This window comes from Onthophagus taurus, chromosome 11 (genome assembly GCF_036711975.1).
Source record: "Onthophagus taurus isolate NC chromosome 11, IU_Otau_3.0, whole genome shotgun sequence".
In the NCBI taxonomy this organism is placed as follows: domain Eukaryota; kingdom Metazoa; phylum Arthropoda; class Insecta; order Coleoptera; family Scarabaeidae; genus Onthophagus; species Onthophagus taurus.
Genome location: NC_091976.1, coordinates 29,211,867 through 29,234,228, shown reverse-complemented (window position 1 = coordinate 29,234,228; position 22,362 = coordinate 29,211,867). Strand labels below are relative to the sequence as shown.

The window sequence follows — 22,362 nt, the reverse complement described above, 5'->3', positions numbered from 1 at the left end:
ATTTATCTTAGTCCAATTGTAAATAAAGACTTTTTCACCGCCAACTAATGTTTATTGAGCATAGTGAAATTTTGCAATGTGCGCTTAAACAGTGATTATCTCGGGAACGGAGAACTTTAGAGAATATTGATAGGTATACCAAATTTATGTAAAAATGTCTGAGAAACTGTTTTATGTTATGTGAGTTGTAAAAATTTTAACGATGAAAAAGATATGACTGCTTTAAGGGTGGTTTTTTAAGGTAGACAGCGCCATCTGAAAAAGAAATCAAAACTAATACCAATTTATTATTTATCGTCTAAAAAAATACTAATGTACCAATTTTCATGTTCATAATGTAAGAGACAACGAAATTATTAAAGAAAAACGAAAATAAAGTATTAACTTTAACCATCTGTATCTTCGTTATTATTAACAATTGGACTAAGATAAATTGGGTTAAATCGTAATAATTATATGTAAGGAATTCACTGTTGCTCTGTGTCCCATTAGTAACGGACCATCCTGTATATCATAAAAAATGAATTTTATGATAAATATAAAGTGTGACATATTAAATTAGGCTAAAATTTTCTGATTTTTCCAAAAATTTGATTATTTATGATGTATTTAAAATATCTTGTTATTTAAACAGTGTGTTTAAGAGGTAAATACTAAAAAAAAAAAAGATTAAATCGTAAAATAAGAATGAAAGAGGGAGATAACCACTTTTGTTTTATAAATTTGCTTGGTGGGTTTAATTCGGGTTAAAAGCACCTTTAGGACACCAAGATAAGCCAATTTAACATCTTATGTGAGGAGGGGGCGATAAAACGTTTATTCCTAAACGATCTCGTAACTTTTTATAAGCAACCTAAATTAAAAGATAAAGAAACACGGCGATAAATTTCGTTTTAATAAAGTAATAAAATACAAATAAATAGTAATAAAGCGTTGTATAAACGAGGTGTAATTGACAAAGATTGTGCTCGAATTGATGGCGGGATAAGTATGGATCGTTCAAATTCGTGCATTGTAGTTTTTATAAAACTTTCAAATAAATCGACCCTGCAATATAAACCAGGAACTCCACATCCAAACTCTGCTGCTGATGCTATTCCAATTTGAAATCCGTTACAAAAAAGCGGCGCGCCAGTAGCAGTTTTACAAGCAATTTGCGAATTAGAATTAATTGTATCTAAAGCGCAAAACGAAGTTTCACTAAATTTCATTTTTAACGAATTTGTGCAATTTTTTCGATTCATAAGGGTGGTTAATTTGCATTGAATGCGGTATTTATCTAAACTGGCGTTACTTATTAAGTAACTTTGATTTTTAAATGTCATAGTGGTCGCGTGACAACACTCGTTTTTTAATAACATTTTATCGAAAGCTTTTGATGAAATTAATTTGGTTATTTTAACGCCTCTTGTTTCGGTTTCAATTGCTTTTGAAAGCTTTATTAAGCAGATATCGCTGTTGTAATCGACGTGTCTATAATTGGGGTGAGCAACCACTTTTTTTATACGAATTGGTTCGATTATATTCAATACGACGCTTTGGGTAAATTGTACCCTAAAGTTATTGATGTTGAAGTAATTCATTCCTTTGCAACAATTCGCGGCAGTCAAAACCCATTTCTCCGATATTAAGCTACCACCACAATGCTTTATGTTTAATACTTCATTGAATATTATCGTTCCTAAATGTAAATATTCGTCTTCTGTACAATTATATGATGTGGCGTAGTTTTCGGGATTAATTGAATTGAAGCCATTTATGTTTATTACAGAAATTATTAACCATAAAATAATTAATTTGTGGAACATAAATGAAATTGACTTTGAAATTGACTTAGTGTGTCAATGAGAAATAAAACTTTTTCAACTCCGTAATGTTTTCGTTTCGAATCTGCAAAGAAACACATTAGGTTGCATACTATTTGAAAGATCAGCCGCAGTTCGTGGTACACTGTATTAAATTGAAAAGCAATTTCCTTTCAATCTCAAGAAGCCAACAAAAGCAACAATATGGTGGTATTACGGCAACAGAGTCCATTCAATTTACAATGCAATCTACGTAACTTCAAAAAGACGTGGTAAAATAATAAGAAAAAAAAAAGGACGTGATAAACACTTTTGTGCATTATTCGAGATAAATTTAGAACACGAAATGTGACTCACAAAGTGACTATTTCGAGATGAATTTCATAAAGGGAACGCGTCGCTTTCACGTACATTTCAATTAATAACTGTACGATGAATTTAAGAACCGAATTACACGGTGTAATTAAATAATTTCCTGCTATGTCTGAACCTTAAATAATTAGACGCTTTGTTATTTCGAACGAAAGCTTCTTTCCCTTTACGTAATGAAACGTAAACAAAATTAATTACGGACTCCTCTATTTCAGCCATGTTTTTATACCTAAGAATTTCTTTAAAGTCGAAACGTTTATTTTAGTTGAACAAAAATATTCGACGTAGAAACGATTTGACGTTGAAATAAATTTGTTCCTGGCGCATTGTAAACAGGTTCTTGGCACCCTCGCCCCCTTATTCCTGCGGAACCGTAAAAGGATGAAATTACGGGTGAGAGGTCACATGGGGGCCAACCAATCGCCCCAATCGCCTGCAGGACATGCGGTCGTTGTGGTGTGCCTCTGTTCTACTATGCTCCGTTAATTTCCAGCACCCATTTTCGTTACTGTGACTTCACAAACGATTGAGATGTCCAACAAATTTAACTTGATTAAATCAATTTCTACTTTGAAGTTTAAAATACTCCATTTCAAAAACTATTTGAGATATCACCATTAAATAAGAAGCATTTTGAAGCAAATTTAATTAAAATTTTAATGTGGTAAAGATCATGCCTTTGAGTACTCACATTTTCATGTTATCATTTTTTCAATAAAACCCTGTTTGTATGTAACTTTGGTTTAAAATCAAAAAAGTTTAAAGAATTGTATCTCAATAACTGATTGAGATATCTAGATGAAATAAGAAGCATTTTGAAGCAAATTTACTGTATATTCAGCGAACCAAAAATCATTTTTTCGTTTCTATAAATTTCGATGTTACGATTTTTTAATCAACACATCATTTATTTCAATAAAATTAATAAAAGTGAAATTTAAGAAAGTGTATCTCAATATCTAATTGAGATATCACCATAAAATAAGAAGCATTATAAAGCAAATTTAATTAGTTTTTAATGTGGTGAAGATCATGGGTTTGAGTACTCACATTTTCATGTTATCATTTTTTCAATACAACCCTGATTGTATGTAACTTTGGTTTAAAATCAAAAAAATTTAAAAAATCGTATCTCAATAACTGATTGAGATATCTAGATGAAATAAGAAGCATTTTGAAGCAAATTCAATGTATATTCAGCGAACCAAAAATCATCTTTTTATTTCTATAGATTTCCATGTTACGATTTTTTAATCAATTCATTTATTTCAATAAAATCGAAATTAAAGAAATCGTATCTCAATAACTAATTGAGATATCACCATAAAATAAGAAGCATTTTAAAGCAAATTTAATTAGTTTTTAATGTGGTAAAGAGCATGCCTTTGAGTACTCACATTTTCATGTTATCATTTTTTCAATACAACCCTGTTTGTGTATTTATGCAACTTTGATTTAAAATCAAAAAAGTTTTAACAATCCTATCTCAGTAACTAATTGAGATATCATGATGAAATAAGAAGCATTTTGAAGCAAATTTACTGTATATTCAGCGAACCAAAAATCATTTTTCTATTCCTATAGATTTCGATGTTATGATTTTTTAATCAACACATCATTTATTTCAATAAAATTAATAAAAGCGAAATTTAAGTAGGCGTATCTCAAAAACTAACTGAGATATCACCACAAAATAAGAAGCATTTTAAAGCAAATTTAATTAGTTTTTAATGTGGTAAAGATCATACTTTTGAGTACTCACATTTTCATGTTATCATTTTTTCAATACAACCCTGTTTGTATGTAACTTTGGTTTAAAATCAAAAAAGTTTAAAGAATAGTATCTCAATAACTGATTGAGATATCCAGATGAAATAAGAAGCATTTTGAAGCAAATTCAATGTATATTCGGCGAACCAAAAATCATCTTTTCATTTCTATAGACTTCGATGTTACGATTTTTTAATCAACACATCATTTATTTCAATAAAATTAATAAAATCGAAATTAAGAAAGCGTATCTCAAAAAGTAATTGACATATCACCATGAAGTAAGAAACATTTTAAAGCAAATTTAATTAATTTTTCATGTGGTAAAGATCATGCCTTTGAGTACTCACATTTTTATGTTACCATTTTTTCAATACAACCCTATTTGTGTAATTATGCAACTTTTGTTTAACACTAGAAATACCATCAATTGTTATATACCTATTTCTACCAACCCGGTCATTTTGACCGGTTTGATATTTAGTTGAGAAAATATAAAAATTCAGAGAAAAGTTTTAAATATAAGAAAATAAATTTCATTATAATATTGTAGGTACATGATATATACATCTATTTACATAAAAAGAAGTAATATTATTTGTTTGTTATTTAGGTTTAGTTATTATTTAGATCACCATAATTTTGACATACAGAATTTTTTTTCAATGTACATTTACCACAAACATGTTTTTTACAACCAACAGTTTTATTTTCATTGCAAAAACCTAATTTTTATTTATTAAGTTTTTCTTATATTAGAACTTTCAGGGCTCTTCAAGATGTCATTCAAGTTTTCCTGTTCTGATGGATCTTTATACTCTGCGGAAAGTTCTTCTGCCAATTGAAACAAAAAAAATTTCGCGATATATTTTCGCCAGTTGTTTCGTTGTACAAAACTGTCATTTATTGCCGCTAACTCGAGAATGTAAAAAAATACTTGAAGAGGCTATCTTCGAGATCCGAGTAATACGACTATCTTGTGTGTACTTGTACTCACGACACATTACTGAGAAGTTTTCATGTTGTTTTCATATTGAAAATGTTAAAAATAACGACCGGTTATTTTGACCGGTCGGTATATATAGGTATATCACATAGATATATCATAAAAAAGAAAGCGGAAAATCAAAATAAACTAGAATTTTATTAAATACATAAAATTAGAAAGTCATAATATTATCATAAAATATTAAATGAAATTTAAAGAGAAAATCTTGTGAACAATTGATATAACCGGTCATTTTGACCGGTCGGTAGTTTTAGTGTTAAAATCAAAAAAGTTTAAAGAATCGTATCTCAATAACTGATTGAGATATCTAGATGAAATAAGAAGCATTTTGAAGCAAATTTACTGTATATTTAGCGAACCAAAAATCGTTCTTTCATTTCTATAGATTTCAATGATATGATTTTTTAATTAACCCATCATTTATTTCAATAAAATTAATAAAAGCGAAATTTAAGAAAGCGTATCTCAAAAAGTAATTGAGATATCACCATGAAATAAGAAGCATTTTAAAGCAAATTTAATTAGTTTTTAATGTTGTAAAGATCATGTCTTTGAATACTCACATTTTCATGTTATCATTTTTTCAATACAGCCCTGTTTGTGTATTTATGTAACTTTGGCTTAAAATCCAGAAAGTTTAAACAATCGTATCTCAGTAACTAATTAAGATATCGTGATGAAATAAGAATCATTTTGAAGCAAATTCAATGTATATTCGGCGAACCAAAAATCATCTTTTCATTCCTATAGATTTCGATGATAAGATTTTTTAATCAACCCATCATTTATTTCAATAAAATTAATAAAATCGAAATTTAAGAAAGCGTATCTCAAAAAGTAATTGAGATATCACCATGAAGTAAGAAACATTTTAAAGCAAATTTAATTAGTTTTTAATGTTGTAAAGATCATGTCTTTGAATACTCACATTTTCATGTTATCATTTTTTCAATACAGCCCTGTTTGTGTATTTATGTAACTTTGGCTTAAAATCCAGAAAGTTTAAACAATCGTATCTCAGTAACTAATTGAGATATCTTGATGAAATAAGAATCATTTTGAAGCAAATTTAATGTATATTCCATGAACCAAAAATCATTTTTCTATTCCTATAGATTTCGATGTTACGATTTTTTTAATTCAACCCATCATTTATTTCAATAAAATTAATAAAATCGAAATTTAAGGAATCGTATCTCAATAACTAATTGAGATATCTTGATGAAATAAGAATCATTTTGAAGCAAATTTAATGTATATTCCATGAACCAAAAATCATTTTTCTATTCCTATAGATTTCGATGTTACGATTTTTTAAATTCAACCCATCATTTATTTCAATAAAATTAATAAAATCGAAATTTAAGAAATCGTATCTCAATAACTAATTGAGATATCTTGATGAAATAAGAATCATTTTGAAGCAAATTTAATGTATATTCAACGAACCAAAAATCATTTTTCTATTCCTATAGATTTCGATGTTACGATTTTTTAATCAACACATCATTTATTTCCATAAAATTAATAAAAGCGAAATTTAAGTAAGCGTATCTCAAAAACTAATTGAGATATCACCACAGAATAAGAAGCATTTTAAAGCAAATCTAATTAGTTTTTAATGTGGTAAAGATCATGCCTTTGAGTACTCACAGTTTCATGTTATCATTTTTTCAATACAACCCTGTTTATGTATTTATGTAACTTTGGCTTAAAATCCAGAAAGTTTAATCAATCGTATCTCAGTAACTAATTGAGATATCTTGATGAAATAAGAATCATTTTGAAGCAAATTTAATGTATATTCAATGAACCAAAAATCATTTTTTCAATTCTATAAATTTCGATGATACGATTTTTTTATCAACCCATCATTTATTTCAATAAAATTAATAAAATCGAAATTTAAGGAATCGTATCTCAAAAACTAATTGAGATATCACCACAAAATAAGAAGCATTTTAAAGCAAATTTAATTTGTTTTTAATGTGGTAAAGATCATGCCTTTGAGTACTCATATTTTCATGTTATCATTTTTTCAATACAACCCTGTTTGTGTATTTTTGCAACTTTGGCTTAAAATCCAGAAAGTTTAAACAATCGTATCTCAGTAACTAATTGAGATATCTTAATGAAATAAGAATCATTTTGAAGCAAATTTAATGTATATTCAACGAACCAAAAATCATTTTTCTATTCCTATAGATTTCGATGTTACGATTTTTTAATCAACACATCATGTATTTCCATAAAATTAATAAAAGCGAAATTTAAGTAAGCGTATCTCAAAAACTAATTGAGATATCACCACAGAATAAGAAGCATTTTAAAGCAAATCTAATTAGTTTTTAATATGGTAAAGATCATGCCTTTGAGTACTCACAGTTTCATGTTATCATTTTTTCAATACAACCCTGTTTATGTATTTATGTAACTTTGGCTTAAAATCCAGAAAGTTTAAACAATCGTATCTCAATAACTGTTTGAGATATCTTGATGAACTAAAAAGCATTTTGAAGCAAATTTGATGTATATTCAGCGAACCTAAAGTCATTTTTTCATTTCTATAGATTTCGATGATACGATTTTTTAATTCAACGCATCATTTATATCGGTTAAATTAATAAAATTGAAATTTGAGGAAGCGTATCTCAAAAACTAATTAAGATATCACCACAAAATAAAAAGCATTTTAAAGCAAATTTAATTAGTTTTTAATGTGGTAAAGATCATGCCTTTGAGTACTCACATTTTCATGTTATCATTTTTTCAGTACAACCCTGTTTGTGTATTTTTGCAACTTTGGCTTAAAATCCAGAAAGTTTAAACAATCGTATCTCAGTAACTAATTGAGATATCTTGATGAAATAAGAATCATTTTGAAGCAAATTTAATCTATATTCAATGAACCAAAAATCATTTTTTTATTTCTATAGATTTCGATGTTACGATTTTTTTAATTCAACCCATCATTTATTTCAATAAAATTAATAAAATCGAAATTTAAGAAATCGTATCTCAATAACTAATTGAGACATCACCATAAAATAAGAAACATTTTAAAGCAAATTTAATTAGTTTTTAATGTGGTAAAGATCATACTTTTGAGTACTCACATTTTCATGTTATCATTTTTCCAATACAACCCTGTTTGTATGTAACTTTGGTTTAAAATCAAAAAAATTTAAAAAATCGTATCTCAATAACTGATTGAGATATCTAGATGAAATAAAAAGCATTTTGAAGCAAATTCAATGTATATTCAGCGAACCAAAAATCATCTTTTCATTTCTATAGATTTCGATGTTACGATTTTTTAATTCAACCCATCATTTATTTCAATAAAATTAATAAAATCGAAATTTAAGAAATCGTATCTCAATAACTAATTGAGATATCACCATGAAATAAGAAGCATTTTAAAGTAAATTTAATTAGTTTTTAATATGGTAAAGATCATGCCTTTGAGTACTCACATTTTCATGTTATCATTTTTTCTATACAACCCTGTTTGTGTAATTTTGCAACTTTGGTTTAAAAAGAAGAAAATTAAACATTAAATTGGAACTTAAACCATGAATGTAAATAAACAAGAGAAATCTGTTGATCAAAATATCGGATACACAACAAATAAAAGCAAATTCAATCTGGATTCAAAAAAGTAAATTCGCAAACAAAAAAAAAGTTCATTTGATAAAAAATCCCGGTTAAAAGTTCAAAATTTCAGTTTAAATTAAAAATAAAATAAAAGGTTTAATTTTTTGTTCTAGTTTTTATCGGATATCTGTTTATTTTTTCCAATCCGTTTTTTATTTTATTGTCAAAACAGAAAATACAAAGCGTGTTCGCGTTATTTACACGATTTGATTCCGTAATTAATAAATACTCGAAAGTTTTGCAAACGATTTGTTTAGAACGTATTTCTCGGAAATCAAACGCGGCCACGTTAATTTGTAAACTCGGTTTCGACTGGATAAACCGATAGAAATGCTAATAGAGTGCAAGTGAGTGGTGACGTTAACGAATTGAATTAACGTTGGGTCCCGTAGGAACGAAGAACGGGGTTTCTGTTGGTCGTAAAACAGTCGGGCCTGGAACGAAAATAAACGTGAAAACAGGTCAACGGACAAAAGGAGGAAGGCTGTCGATTTTGAAATTTGTTCGGTGAAAATACGGGACATTGGCACGCACAAACGCGTGCGATTACTACTACTACATTAAATAAATCAATGTAACGAGAGATTGGGATTTATAAACAAGCTATGTGGGACTCGGTTTGTGTTTAAATCCCGTTCATAAATTCGTGTCCTTTTTGTATACCAGTTTGTATTCAACTCCGCCGCTGCAACCTAACTGAAATAAAACGAAACCCACTGAAATGTGTTTATATTTCGCCTCGAAATAATTGCGATTATACAGTGAATGTGTTGGTTGAAAATACTGACATGTGCCAGAGAAAACTCAAATATTTTTATAACAACTTTAAGCTCGATAGTAATATAAAAGCAGTAGCGAGATTAAAGTTTTAAATAATTCATATCCTACGTTCGCCGAAAGACCCAGAAAGCACACCGTAATATCAAACTTTTACTTCAACACACAATGCATCGACGTCTATCGAAGACCATTCAGAAACTTTTCACCAACCATTGCCAGGAAAACTTACAAAATGTTCTCGTGTTGGCAAACCCCATAACATGAAAACTTGACTCAATTCGCCACTTAATGCATAAAGTAACGATCTTCAAATATTCTTTTATATTTTTCGAAAATCAAATCATATTCGTATTTATATATTTCTTGAAATTTACATTTTGAAGCAAATTTAACTAATTCTTAAAGTGGTAATCTTTAAGAATTCAAATCTTAATGTTATCATTCTTTTAATGAAACTCTGTATAATTATGCTGTTTTGGTTTAATATCAAAATTAAAAAGATCGTATCTCAATAACTGACTGAGATATCATGATGATATAAGATACATTTTGAAGTAAATTCAATATGTATTTAGTGGTCCAAAAATCGTTTTATTATTCCAATTAATTTCGATGTTACAATTTTTTAAATTCAACCTATTTTTTATTAGATTAACGAAATCGAAATTTAACAAAGTGTATCTTAAAAACTAATTGAGATATCACCATGAAATAAGAAGCATTTTGAAGCAAATTTAATGCATATTCATCGAACCAAAAATAATTTCTTCATTTCCATAGGTTTTAATGTTACGATTTTTTAATTCAACCCATCATTTATATTAGTTAAATTAATGAAATCGAATTTTAAGAAAATAAAACTCAAAAACGAATTGAGATATCACCATGAAATAAGAAGCATTTTAAAGCAAATTTAATTAGTTATTAATGTGGTAAAGCTCATGCCTTTAAATACTCACATTTTAATGTTATCATTTTTTCAATACAACTCTGATTGCGTAATATGCAATTTTAGCTTTAAATCCAGAAAGTTTTAACAATCGTATCTCAATAACTGTTTGAGATATCTTAATGAAATAAGAAGCATTTTGAAACAAATTTAATGAATATTAAGCGAACCAAAAATCATTTTTTCAATTCTATAGATTTCGATGATACGATTTTTTAACTCAACCTATCATTAATATTGGTTAAATTAATAAAATTGAAATTTGAGGAAGCGTATCTCAAAAACTAATTGAGATATCGCCATTAAATAAGAAGCATTTTGAAGCAAATTTAATGTATATTCAGCGAACCAAAAATCATTTTTTCAATTCTATAGATTTCGATGATACGATTTTTTAACTCAACCCATCATTTATATTGGTTAAATTAACAAAATTGAAATTTGAGGAAGTGTATCTCAAAAACTAATTGAGATATCACCATTAAATAAGAAGCATTTTGAAGCAAATTTAATGCATATTCATCGAACCAAAAATAATTTCTTCATTTCCATAGGTTTTAATGTTACGATTTTTTAATTCAACCCATCATTTATATTAGTTAAATTAATGAAATCGAATTTTAAGAAAGTAAAACTCAAAAACGAATTGAGATATCACCATGAAATAAGAAGCATTTTAAAGCAAATTTAATTAGTTATTAATTTGGTAAAGCTCATGCCTTTAAATACTCACATTTTAATGTTATCATTTTTTCAATACAACTATGATTGCGTAATATGCAACTTTGGCTTTAAATCCAGAAAGTTTAAACAATCGTATCTCAATAACTGTTCGAGATATTTTAATGAAATAAGAAGCATTTTGAAACAAATTTAATGAATATTAAGCGAACCAAAAATCATTTTTTCAATTCTATAGATTTCGATGATACGATTTTTTAACTCAACCTATCATTTATATTATTTAAATTAATAAAATTGAAATTTGAGGAAGCGTATCTCAAAAACTAATTGAGATATCGCCATTAAATAAGAAGCATTTTGAAGCAAATTTAATGTATATTCAGCGAACCAAAAATAATTTTTTCAATTCTATAGATTCCGATGATACGATTTTTTAACTCAACCCATCATTTATATTGGTTAAATTAATAAAATTGAAATTTGAGGAAGTATATCTCAAAAACTAATTGAGATATCACCATTAAATAAGAAGCATTTTGAAGCAAATTTAATGCATATTCATCGAACCAAAAATAATTTCTTCATTTCCATAGGTTTTAATGTTACGATTTTTTAATTCAACCCATCATTTATATTAGTTAAATTAATGAAATCGAATTTTAAGAAAGTAAAACTCAAAAACGAATTGAGATATCACCATGAAATAAGAAGCATTTTAAAGCAAATTTAATTAGTTATTAATGTGGTAAAGCTCATGCCTTTAAATACTCACATTTTAATGTTATCATTTTTTCAATACAACTCTGATTGCGTAATATACAATTTTAGCTTTAAATCCAGAAAGTTTTAACAATCGTATCTCAATAACTGTTTGAGATATCTTGATGAACTAAAAAGCATTTTGAAGCAAATTTGATGTATATTCAGCGAACCTAAAGTCATTTTTTCAATTCTGTAGATTTGGATGATATGATTTTTTAATTCAACGCATCATTTATATTGGTTAAATTAATAAAATTGAAATTTGAGGAAACATATCTCAAAAACTAATTGAGATATCTTCATTAAATAAGAAGCATTTTAAAGCAAATTTAATTAGTTTTTATTGTGGTAAAGATTATTCCTTTGACTACTCACATTTTCATGTTATCATTTTTTCAATACAACCCTGTTTGCGTAATTTTGCAACTTTGGTTTAAAATCCAGAAAGTTTAAAAAATCATATCTCAATAACTGTTTGAGATATCTAAATGAAATAAAAAGCATTTTGAAGCAAATTTAATGTATATTCAGCGAACCTAAAGTCATTTTTTCATTTCTATAGATTTCGATGATACGATTTTTTAATTCAACGCATCATTTATATCGGTTAAAATAATAAAATTGAAATTTGAGGAAGCGTATCTCAATAACTAATTGAGATATCACCATGAAATAAGAAGCATTTTAAAGCAAATTTAATTAGTTTATAATGTGGTAAAGATTTTGCCTTTGAATACTCACATTTTAATGTTAGCATTTTTTCAGTACAACCCTGTTTGTATGCAACTTTGGTTTAAAATCAAAAAAGTTTAAAGAATCGTATCTCAATAACTGATTGAGATATCTAGATGAAATAAGAAGCATTTTGAAGCAAATTTAATGTATATTCATAGAACCAAAAATAATTTCTTCATTTCCATAGGTTTCGATGTTACGATTTTTTAATTCAATCCATCATTTATATTAGTTAAATTAATGAAATCGAATTTTAAGAAAGTGTATCTCAAACACTAATTGAGATATCACCATGAAATAAGAAGCTATTTAAAGCAAATTTAATTCGTTTTTAATGTGGCAAAGGTTATTCCTTTGAGTACTCACATTTTAATGTTATCATTTTTTTAATACATCCTTGTTTTGTAATTATGTAACTTCGGTTTAAAATCAAAAAAGTTTAAACAATCGTATCTCAATAACTGTTTGAGATATCTTGATGAAATAAGAAGCATTTTGAAGCAAATTTAATGTAAATTCATCGAACTAAAAATAATTTCTTTATTTCCATAGGTTTCAATGTTACGATTTTTTAATTCAACCCATCATTTATAATAGTTAAATTAATAAAATCGAATTTTAAAAAAGCGTATCTCAATAACTAATTGAGATATCACCATGAAACAAGAAGCATTTTGAAGCAAATTTAATTAGTTTTTAATGTGATACAACCCTATTCGTATAACTATTGAAGTTTGATATCCTCGTCTAAGTATATCTTAAAAATTCTCTTCTCCAATAAATTTAAATAGTTTCAATTTGTAACTAATTAACATCATGAAACTAATTTACCTAATATTCGTAGTTGAACAAGGCGATCCATCTCACCGACGCAACAACTCGATAGGTTCATTAAACGAACCATTCCAGTGAAATGCATCGTTCGTAAACGTGACATCGTAACAAGGGTTCGCAATTTCGTAACGAATTAACTGAAACATGTAATTGATCGGAGAAAATCAAGTGCTACGTGAAGCCAGAGCAGCTACTTAACCGTTAAAAACACCAATTAATTATCGTTGTTTTAATTATCATGGAAGGTGAGGAAAATAAATAAAAGAACACAACCCGATTATTTTACAAAGTTCAATTTATTTTTCATAATTATCAGTTATTATTATTCCTCACTTTTTCATTTTCTCGCCTCTCGTTCCATCAATGTCATTTTTTTTTAATTAGACGTGTTTTCAACGATAAAGGCAGATGAAAAATAAAAACAATAAGAATGGTATGACCAAAATAAGACGGGTTTAACACGGAACGATGATGAGCTAAAATTACAATCACTGTTGGATTTTTGCAAAACGCACTTTACGTCCTATATACACAGTTATCGCCTTCATATATATTTTTTTTTTATTAAAGTCAATAACGTTAGAATTTGATACAACTTGTACGTTGAATAGGAGAAAATTTCCAAAAAGTTTTAAATTTTTTTTATAAATACCATAAAAAAACACAATTTTTACATACAAGATATTTCGAACGATTTTTAATAAATGCGTTTGGAATGAATAAACGAACTTAATATTACTCACGTTATTATCTATTTTAAGATTAATTACTTATTGTTAAATGAATTACATAGAAATTTAAAATTAAAAATTAAACAACTTATTAAATAGACAAAACTAAATATATTATTACGTTTTGAAATATCCTGTATATTGATCAATTGATATGCTGGCTGTGTTTTGTTGTGGCTTTTGGGGTTATTGTGTTTTAGTGATCGATTACGAATAGAAGGACGTGGAGACAAGAAATTGTTCGAAATGGGTACGATTATGGGAGGATGGATGGTGGGGGGAGGTCAACACATCGATTTATGGGGAGAAACAAACGTTGAGCAAGGCACTAATTGAAGATTAACCACAAGGGAAGTCAAGGTTTCGACGGATCGTCTCTCAAACATTAATTTTAATACATTTTCAGACCAAGCGTTTACCAAAAATTTATACATCTTTAAATAAAAATTACTTTTTATTCTTTGAATGCTCAAAATGTTGGAAACTCTTTTCCATCAAAACTTTTTAACTGAAAGTTGAAAAGTTTCAGTCTTTAAGTCTCGATTAAAACGTTATTTTGATTAATTTTTTTTTGATTTCACTCTTAAAAAATCTAAATCTAATTTTTTTTTTACAATCTTGTAACATTTTATAAATATAATAAACGTATTTTGAGTGATTATGAATTATAGATAAAAAAAGTAGTATATCTTGTCACTCTGAGAAGAGAAAGCAATTTCATTGTTATTAACTCTCTCCAGTTCGATTTTCTTGGTAAAGTGAGTACAGGGTGGTTCAAATTCGAATAATGGGTTAGATAGATCTATTTCTTATTGTTTTAGAATAAAGTTAAAAATAAACTTTTTTTTAGTGTCGTCAAAAAAATTAAATTTACAGTTTCCTGTAAATTACAGTACTATAACTAAAAATTTATATAAAATTTACTTTATTTTCGAATATGTAACATTCTAACATGTTAAACTTTTCGTAATTTTCATAATCCATCTTAAAAAGCAGGATTTTTAATTTGACACTTCAGAAAATTTTTGAATACAAACAAATATTGCAAATAAAAAAATGAGCGCCATCTATCAATAATTTATTAAGTCATTTAATAATAATATTAAATATTAATAAAAAATGTGAAATAATGCAATCTATTGCAATTTTGGTGTAAAACAAATATAAATTAAATACTTCAACAAATGTATTTGTTTCAAATATCAAAAATATATTTTTTTTTAATTTTTAGTTATAATTTACAGGAAACTGTAAATTTAATTTCTTTGACAACACTAAAAAAAAGTTTATTTTTACCTTTATTCTAAAACAATAATAAATAGACCTGTCCAACCCTATATTTTTTTAATAAAAAAAAATAACGAATTTAATAAGCGAATAATCATAATTGCACTTGTTGGTTTTACGATATTTTCAGTTTTGGCTTCTAGGAGAAAAAGTTTTCGGCATTACAGTTTCTCGAAAAACGAGATCACGACATGTAAGCTACTTTTTTTCTAACTCTTATAGTTTCCGAGTTAGCCTATTCGGACATCGAATTTGAACCACCCTGTACATTCGAGGATCGTCTTCAGGCTTCAATTCCAAGTGATGGGGATACTGCAATATCTCTTGCACAACTTGGAACCAATTTTGACAAGATTCCCATAAAATAATATTTTGATTATTTCATTTTGAAAATAGTTTACTTCATTTGTAGTCACTTCAGGTGGTTGTAAACGAAATCCAACCGAACCTAACCCAACCAGAAGACAGAAAGGATTGCTTTTCTAAAACCAGCAGATAGTAAGAAGGTGATAGCAGAAAAGATTTTGTGATTGAGCAGAGCTATTCTGATCTATTATGGTAAGTTATTCCAACCGAACCTAAAACACAAACTGTTTGTCTAAAAACTTGTCCAATAGCAAGAATGAGCAAAGCCAATTTCCTCATAACCTAATGGCAGTAATAAGCCATCCCAACTCATTCACCCACGGGAGAGTAGTCTTGGGTTTACCATGTCAAACAATGCTAAAGTTATCAAGTTTTTGCACAACGATTAAAAATTTATATAAGACTATAAAGAATTTTTGACGCGATTTTATTGGAAATGCTATTATAAACAGCTTTTGCAGGATGAAGGGATTTTTTGTCCAAAATGTGCGGTTTTGACTGCATCAATTCCATACTGTCAAAAATAGGACCAAAGATTTTTTTTGCACCCCATAGGAATCGTCACAAATTAGGCGCCCGAGCAGAGAATGTTTTTCCAAAATTACAAGAGACCTCTCCCATGACTAATAATAATAAAAATAATAAGGATATTTATTGATGTACTGAAATGTACTGATCATGAAATGTTTTTCTGGCTTTAGGAAACGCAAAGCTACAAAGGATGGGTTTTTCCAAAATTGCAGTAAAACAGGAGATAGACCAAAAGATTGACTTTTAAGTCGAAGAAATCAGCACGAAGCGGCACAATCCAAGAAGAAGGAGATACAACGGGATTACTTGGTGAAATAAACTCAGGTGTATTTGCTTTAAAACCCCATGCTGGCAAGGCAGGTTAGGGAGTTGAGGAGCATACAGCAAATTTCCGTCAGTGGGGATCATACCCACGATTTTAGGTGCAACAGATGTTAGCTCTATAAGAAACTTGGCGTCCAGAAGGGACCATCACAACCAAAATTTTGAACCAATCCAACCTGGAGGTTTGAAGCATCAAGTTTATTTTGTGCCAAAAGAAAATGTTAGCGATGAAAAATTTATGTAATAACTGTAAAGAGTTTTTGACGCGTGTCCATTAAAAATGCTATGCCGTAAACAGCTTTTGCAGGATGAAGCAATTTTTTGTCCAAAATCAATTACAATACCATCAAGAAGAGGACCAAAGATTTTTTGCACCTGTTTTTCCAAACCTACAAGAGACCTCTCCCATGACTAATAGGGATCAGGTAATGATTTTCTGGCCTTGGGGAATACAAAACTACCTAGAATGGGTTTTTTATAAAATGTTAAGTCGAAAAATCAACACAAAGCGACAGAATCGAAGCAGAAGGAGATACAATCATAACCAAAAATTTAAAGAAATTATTTTCACAAAATTCTTTCCAAAACCTGGAGGTTTAAAGCATCAAGGTTACTTTGTGCCAAAAGAAAATGTTAGTTCTATAAAAAAAATTGAATTCGAACTATCAGAACTCAAGCAGAAAACAACAGAATCTGTTTTTCTTTCCAAAATTGGAGAGGTATTTCCAAAACCTGGAATATCTTAAAGTTACTTTCAAAAATCGACAAACAACTATTAACCCAACAAATCCAAGAATGTTCAGAAACTATTTTTATAAAAATTCGCACTCCAGGTTACATCAAATCTGTTTAGAGGCGAAATAGAAGTCAATCAATTAGATGTCCAAGAAGAGAACATTTTTTTCAAAATCTAGAAGGGAGCAGAGATTATAAGCTTTAAGTTTTTGACAGCAAACTAAAACTGGAAACTTCCAGGCATAACCCAAAGATAGCAGCAATGCAAGCTAAGCAACCAAGAAGACAAATATTGCAACCTTGAAGATATATGTTTCAATTACAAAAATTAGGCTGCCTCTATGGAACATAAATGACCATCACAACCAAAATTTTGAAGAAACACAAGCTGGAGGTTTGAAGTATCAAGTTTATTTTGTGCCAAAATGATGGAAAATTTATATAATAACTATAAAGAGTTTTTGACGCGTTTCTATTGGAAATGCTATGCCGTAAACAGCTTTTGCAGGATGAAGCAATTTTTTGTCCAAAATCTGCGATTTTTAGTACATCAATTACAATACTGTCAAAAGGAGCACCAAAGATTTTTTGCATCCTAAAGGAATCATCACAAATTAGGTGCCCGTGCAGAGAATGTTTTTCCAAATCTACAAGAGACCTCTCCCATGACTAGTATTGATCAGAAAATGTTGTTCTGGTCTTGAGGAATACAGAAAGCTACAGAAAATTGGTTTTTCTAAAACTGTGGTAGAACAGGAGATAGACAACTACTTTTAAGTCCAAAAATCAACACGACGCGACAGAATCCAAGCAGAAGGAGATACAATCATAACCAAAATTTTGAACAAAGACTTGGAAATTTGAGACAAATATTGCGATCTTGAAAATTTATGCTTCAATTAACTTTCTATAAATATGTCATTTCTTTTTATCACTATGATCGCAAGCCTATGCCTAAATTGAATTATTAACATAAACTCTATCCAATTTACATCAATCCTTTCTCATAACACCTAACAGATAACGCCAGCGTTAGAGAAATCAATTTCAATATATCTGAAACGTTATGATTGTGTTTATGCTGAAAATGCAACGTTGCGATATCGATTCAAAATGTTTTTGTTGCATTTGTGGGAGTATATAATCCGTGATAGTGAGAAAACAATAACAGAGACTTGTAAGAGATGAGAGCGAAATTGTGATGTCACATCAAACTTGACTCAATTCATGCAAAATCTCCCTTTAGGTCGAGTTCAATATTAATCGCTTATCTCATTTTTGAGGTCATCAAATAAAATATAATAATTATCTCTTTAACCTTGCGCCTCCAAGATATGAATCTAAAATAACACGGATGCTTTTTGATGTTTTAAAATAGAATTGAGAGTTTTTGAACCCACTTGACACCATTCAAATCAGTCGCAAATACGTCATAAATCGTTTCAGTCCTTATCTACAATGTGTTAATTAATTATATATGTATGCAACCAATATCACAGTGCAATACGCATCATACGCAAATCGCGTATTGCAATACCAATATTGTGATATTGGTTGCATACTTGCAATGATGACGTCGGGTACGATAATTAATTAACACACTGTACAGGGTGGTTCAAATTCGATGTCCGAATAGGCTAACTCGGAAACTATAAGAGTTAGAAAAAAAGTAACTTACATGTCATGATCTCGTTTTTTGATGAAGTGTTAATGCCGAAAACTTCAAAGTGCTATCGTCTTTTGTTTTTCCCCTAGAGGTCAAAATTGAAAATATCGTAAAACCAATAAGTGCAATTATCTTGGTTATTATTATTGGTGGAGTATTATAACTATGACATTATATGGACACTTTTTTACAGAGAATTTCTTGATGTAGTCAAAAAAAATTTTTTGATTTTAGATTTTGAGATGTCATGACAAATTTCGTTTTTTTAAATGGAAACAACCACTGATTATTAAATTATTAAATTAATTATTGCTTATTAAATTCGTTATTTTTGTCTTATTACAAAAATATAAGGTCTATTTCTTATTGTTTTAGAATAAAGCTAAAAATAATTTTTTTTTTGGTGTTGTCAAAGAAATTAAATTTACAGTTTCCTGTAAATTACCACTAAAAATTAAAAAAACATATTTTTGTTATTTGAAACAAATACACTTGCTGAACTATTTAATTTATATTTATTTTACAACAAAATTGGAATAGATTGCATTATTTCACATTTTTTATTAATATTTAATGTTATTATTAAATGACTTAATAAATTATTGATAGATGGCGCTCATATATTTTTGCGATATTTGTTTGTATTCAAAAATTTTCTGAAGTGTCAAATTAAAAATCCTGTATTTTAAGATGGATTATGAAAATTACGAAAAGTTTAACATGTTAGAATGTTACATATTCGAAAATAAAGTAAATTTTATATAAATTATTAGTAGAATAATTTTTAATTATCGTACCGTAATTTACAGGAAACTGTAAATTTAATTCCTTTGACGACACTAAAAAAAAGATTATTTTTATCTTTATTCTAAAACAATAAGAAATAGACCTATATAACCCCATATTTTGTAATCAGAAAAAAATAACGAATTTAATAAGCGAATAAAAAAACGAAAATTGTTATAATATCTCAAAATCTAAAAGCGAAAAATTTTTTTTGATTACGTTATCAAATTCTTTGTAAAAAACTTGCTGGTTTTACGATATTTTCAATTTTTGGTGTTTTGAGGTTTTTGGAATTAGCAGTTTCTCGAAAAACGAGATAATGACATGTAAGCTACTTTTTTTCTAACTCTTATAGTTTCCGAGAAACCTATTCGGAAATCGAATTTGAACCACCCTGTAGTTATGTTAATAATGTGAGATTAGCCACATTAAATTATAACAAAATCATTTAATTACCAATAATTCATAAACAAATCGAATTCAATAACAATTTAAGCATTCAAAGTAAATTTAAAGTTTAAAAAAGAAATGTTTTAAATTAATATTGATAATAAAAATTATGCTCGGTCCAAAGGTACCTTTAAAGAGAGACGAATTCGGGGGTGAGCGGTTGACAGGTTGGTGGTAAAGGTGGAGGAGGTACGTCCAGTGTAGAATCCGGAAGTGACAAAGTCGAACTGCCCCCAGCCGTAACTCTAGGGCCCATATTATCATAATGTGGTCCTTGACATGGCCTTCTCGGCAACGTAGCCATACCGTGATAAACCGGTTTATTCGTCCGATGGGGTAGATCTAAAAGATCCGGACATCTTGATGTATCCACCATATTCGGATCTCTGGTAACGGAAACCGATATGAAAATATTCCCGAAAGCACCAGCAGGTAAAGCGCTGGTGGAGAATTCGGGTGGAGGCGGAAATACTGCGAGAGGAAGTGGTTCGCTTTCAATGGTGATGTGAACCGGAGGCTCTATCAGTTCTAGGTCGGGACCGAGAGCTTCGCAACTTCCGGTACCCCTGTCAGTAGTCGTAGCAATACTAACATCGAGAAGTTTTTTTTCTTGTTCTGTGAAACTAACGCTCGCTTTCATGTTTCTCCTTCGGGTACGGTTTTTAGTGCTTATGCAAACGGCTGCCGATGCTATTATTAGAATCAAAATGATTACAACGCCGCCGCCACAAGCAACGATCCACCACATCACTCTCGTTTCGGATTTACTTAACGTAGTTGCTGTTACTATTTCAGGTAACACCAAAGAAACGTTTCCGCTAACCGTTTCCAACGAGTTCGTTGCAACACAACTATATAATCCCGCGTCTATATCACTCACATTTGATACACTAATATTAGCCCATTTATCCAATAAACCTTCCTCAGCTTCAACAATAACCGAAGTGTGATTCATTGGTCTTCCTTCGTACATCCACGTTACTTGTGGTTCTGGATCCCCAATAACATGGCAACTGAAAGTTACGTTACCTCCAGCTTCCGCTTGCACTTGGGGATAAGGGGTTACGAAAACTTTTGGTGGGCACGCAAAATCAACTGATTGCACATTTTCCCACAGTTCACTACGATAACGTTCCGGTTCCGCGCACACCAAAGACATCGACCGCAAATTACTCGCGAGGTACCAATCTCTAAATCCTCTCAAATCGCAATCGCACCTCCACGGATTCCCATCTAAAGTTAATGTTTTTAAATGAGCCACATTCATAAAAACCTCTTCTGATATATTCCGCAATTTATTTCCTTTTAAATTCAACGATTCCAAAGCGTGAAGATTAACAAACGCGTTTCTATCGACAATTTCCAATTGACAACCTTCCAATTCTAAACTTTTTAAGTGGGGTAACGAAGGAAATTGTTTTGATATAAGCTTCGTTATGGGGTTACCGTTCAATACTAACACCCGTAATCTTTGATTTCCATGAAAAGTACCCGGTTCCAAGTTTGATATATCGTTATTACTCAAATCGACTTCAATTAAAATGATCAAATCTTGAAAAGCATCTCGATTGATCTCTTTCAATCCACTTTCTCGTATAAAAATTTTTTGTAAGTTAATTAATCCGGCGTTTTTGAAAATATCTGGGGTTAACTTGGATATTGAGTTAAATGAAAGATCTAACACTTGCATCTCAGCGTCAAGATTATCTGGAACTGATTTGAATGCACCTCCTTTACAAAAAGCTGTCTTTTTCCCGGAGGACCATTTGCAGCGGCACGGTGTTGGACAATCCGTCCAATCTGGGGCCCCGACGGCCAAAGCCGCCACTAACAATAACACGGGCCACACCGCCATCCCCCGGGATCATCACGTTTTTTCCCTTTCCATAATCACTTCGTTTTAAATGGTTTTTCTCACCGCTTCGACATTAACTTTGTCTTATTCTTCAAAATTTAACACTTAAGAGTCAAACAATCGTTTCCATTTTATACTTCCGGCTGTGAAAATCTCACTTTAGGTGGCCCCGTTTGAAAATAGAACTTCGCGTTCGCGTCTACTCTCCCCGCATCCGCGCAACGTCCTCGTCTTAGTATTGTTGGCCGCACTGTGAGCCTCCGCAGAACCTCGA

The 22,362-nt window shown here is 29.6% G+C and overlaps 2 protein-coding genes across 2 annotated transcripts; both read right to left on the bottom strand.

Moving 5' to 3' along the window:
- Positions 1-893: 893 nt before the first annotated feature.
- Positions 894-1,583, bottom strand: LOC139432146 (trypsin-2-like). Its single transcript, XM_071200508.1, has one exon. The coding sequence runs from the start codon at positions 1,581-1,583 to the stop codon at positions 894-896; it is 690 nt and encodes a 229-aa protein (XP_071056609.1).
- A 12,051-nt stretch (positions 1,584-13,634) lies between these two features.
- On the bottom strand, positions 13,635-22,362 carry LOC111414465 (leucine-rich repeat-containing protein 24-like). The gene has a single exon (XM_071199891.1). It carries the CDS (start codon positions 22,086-22,088, stop codon positions 20,364-20,366), a length of 1,725 nt encoding a protein of 574 aa, XP_071055992.1. The 5' UTR covers positions 22,089-22,362; the 3' UTR covers positions 13,635-20,363.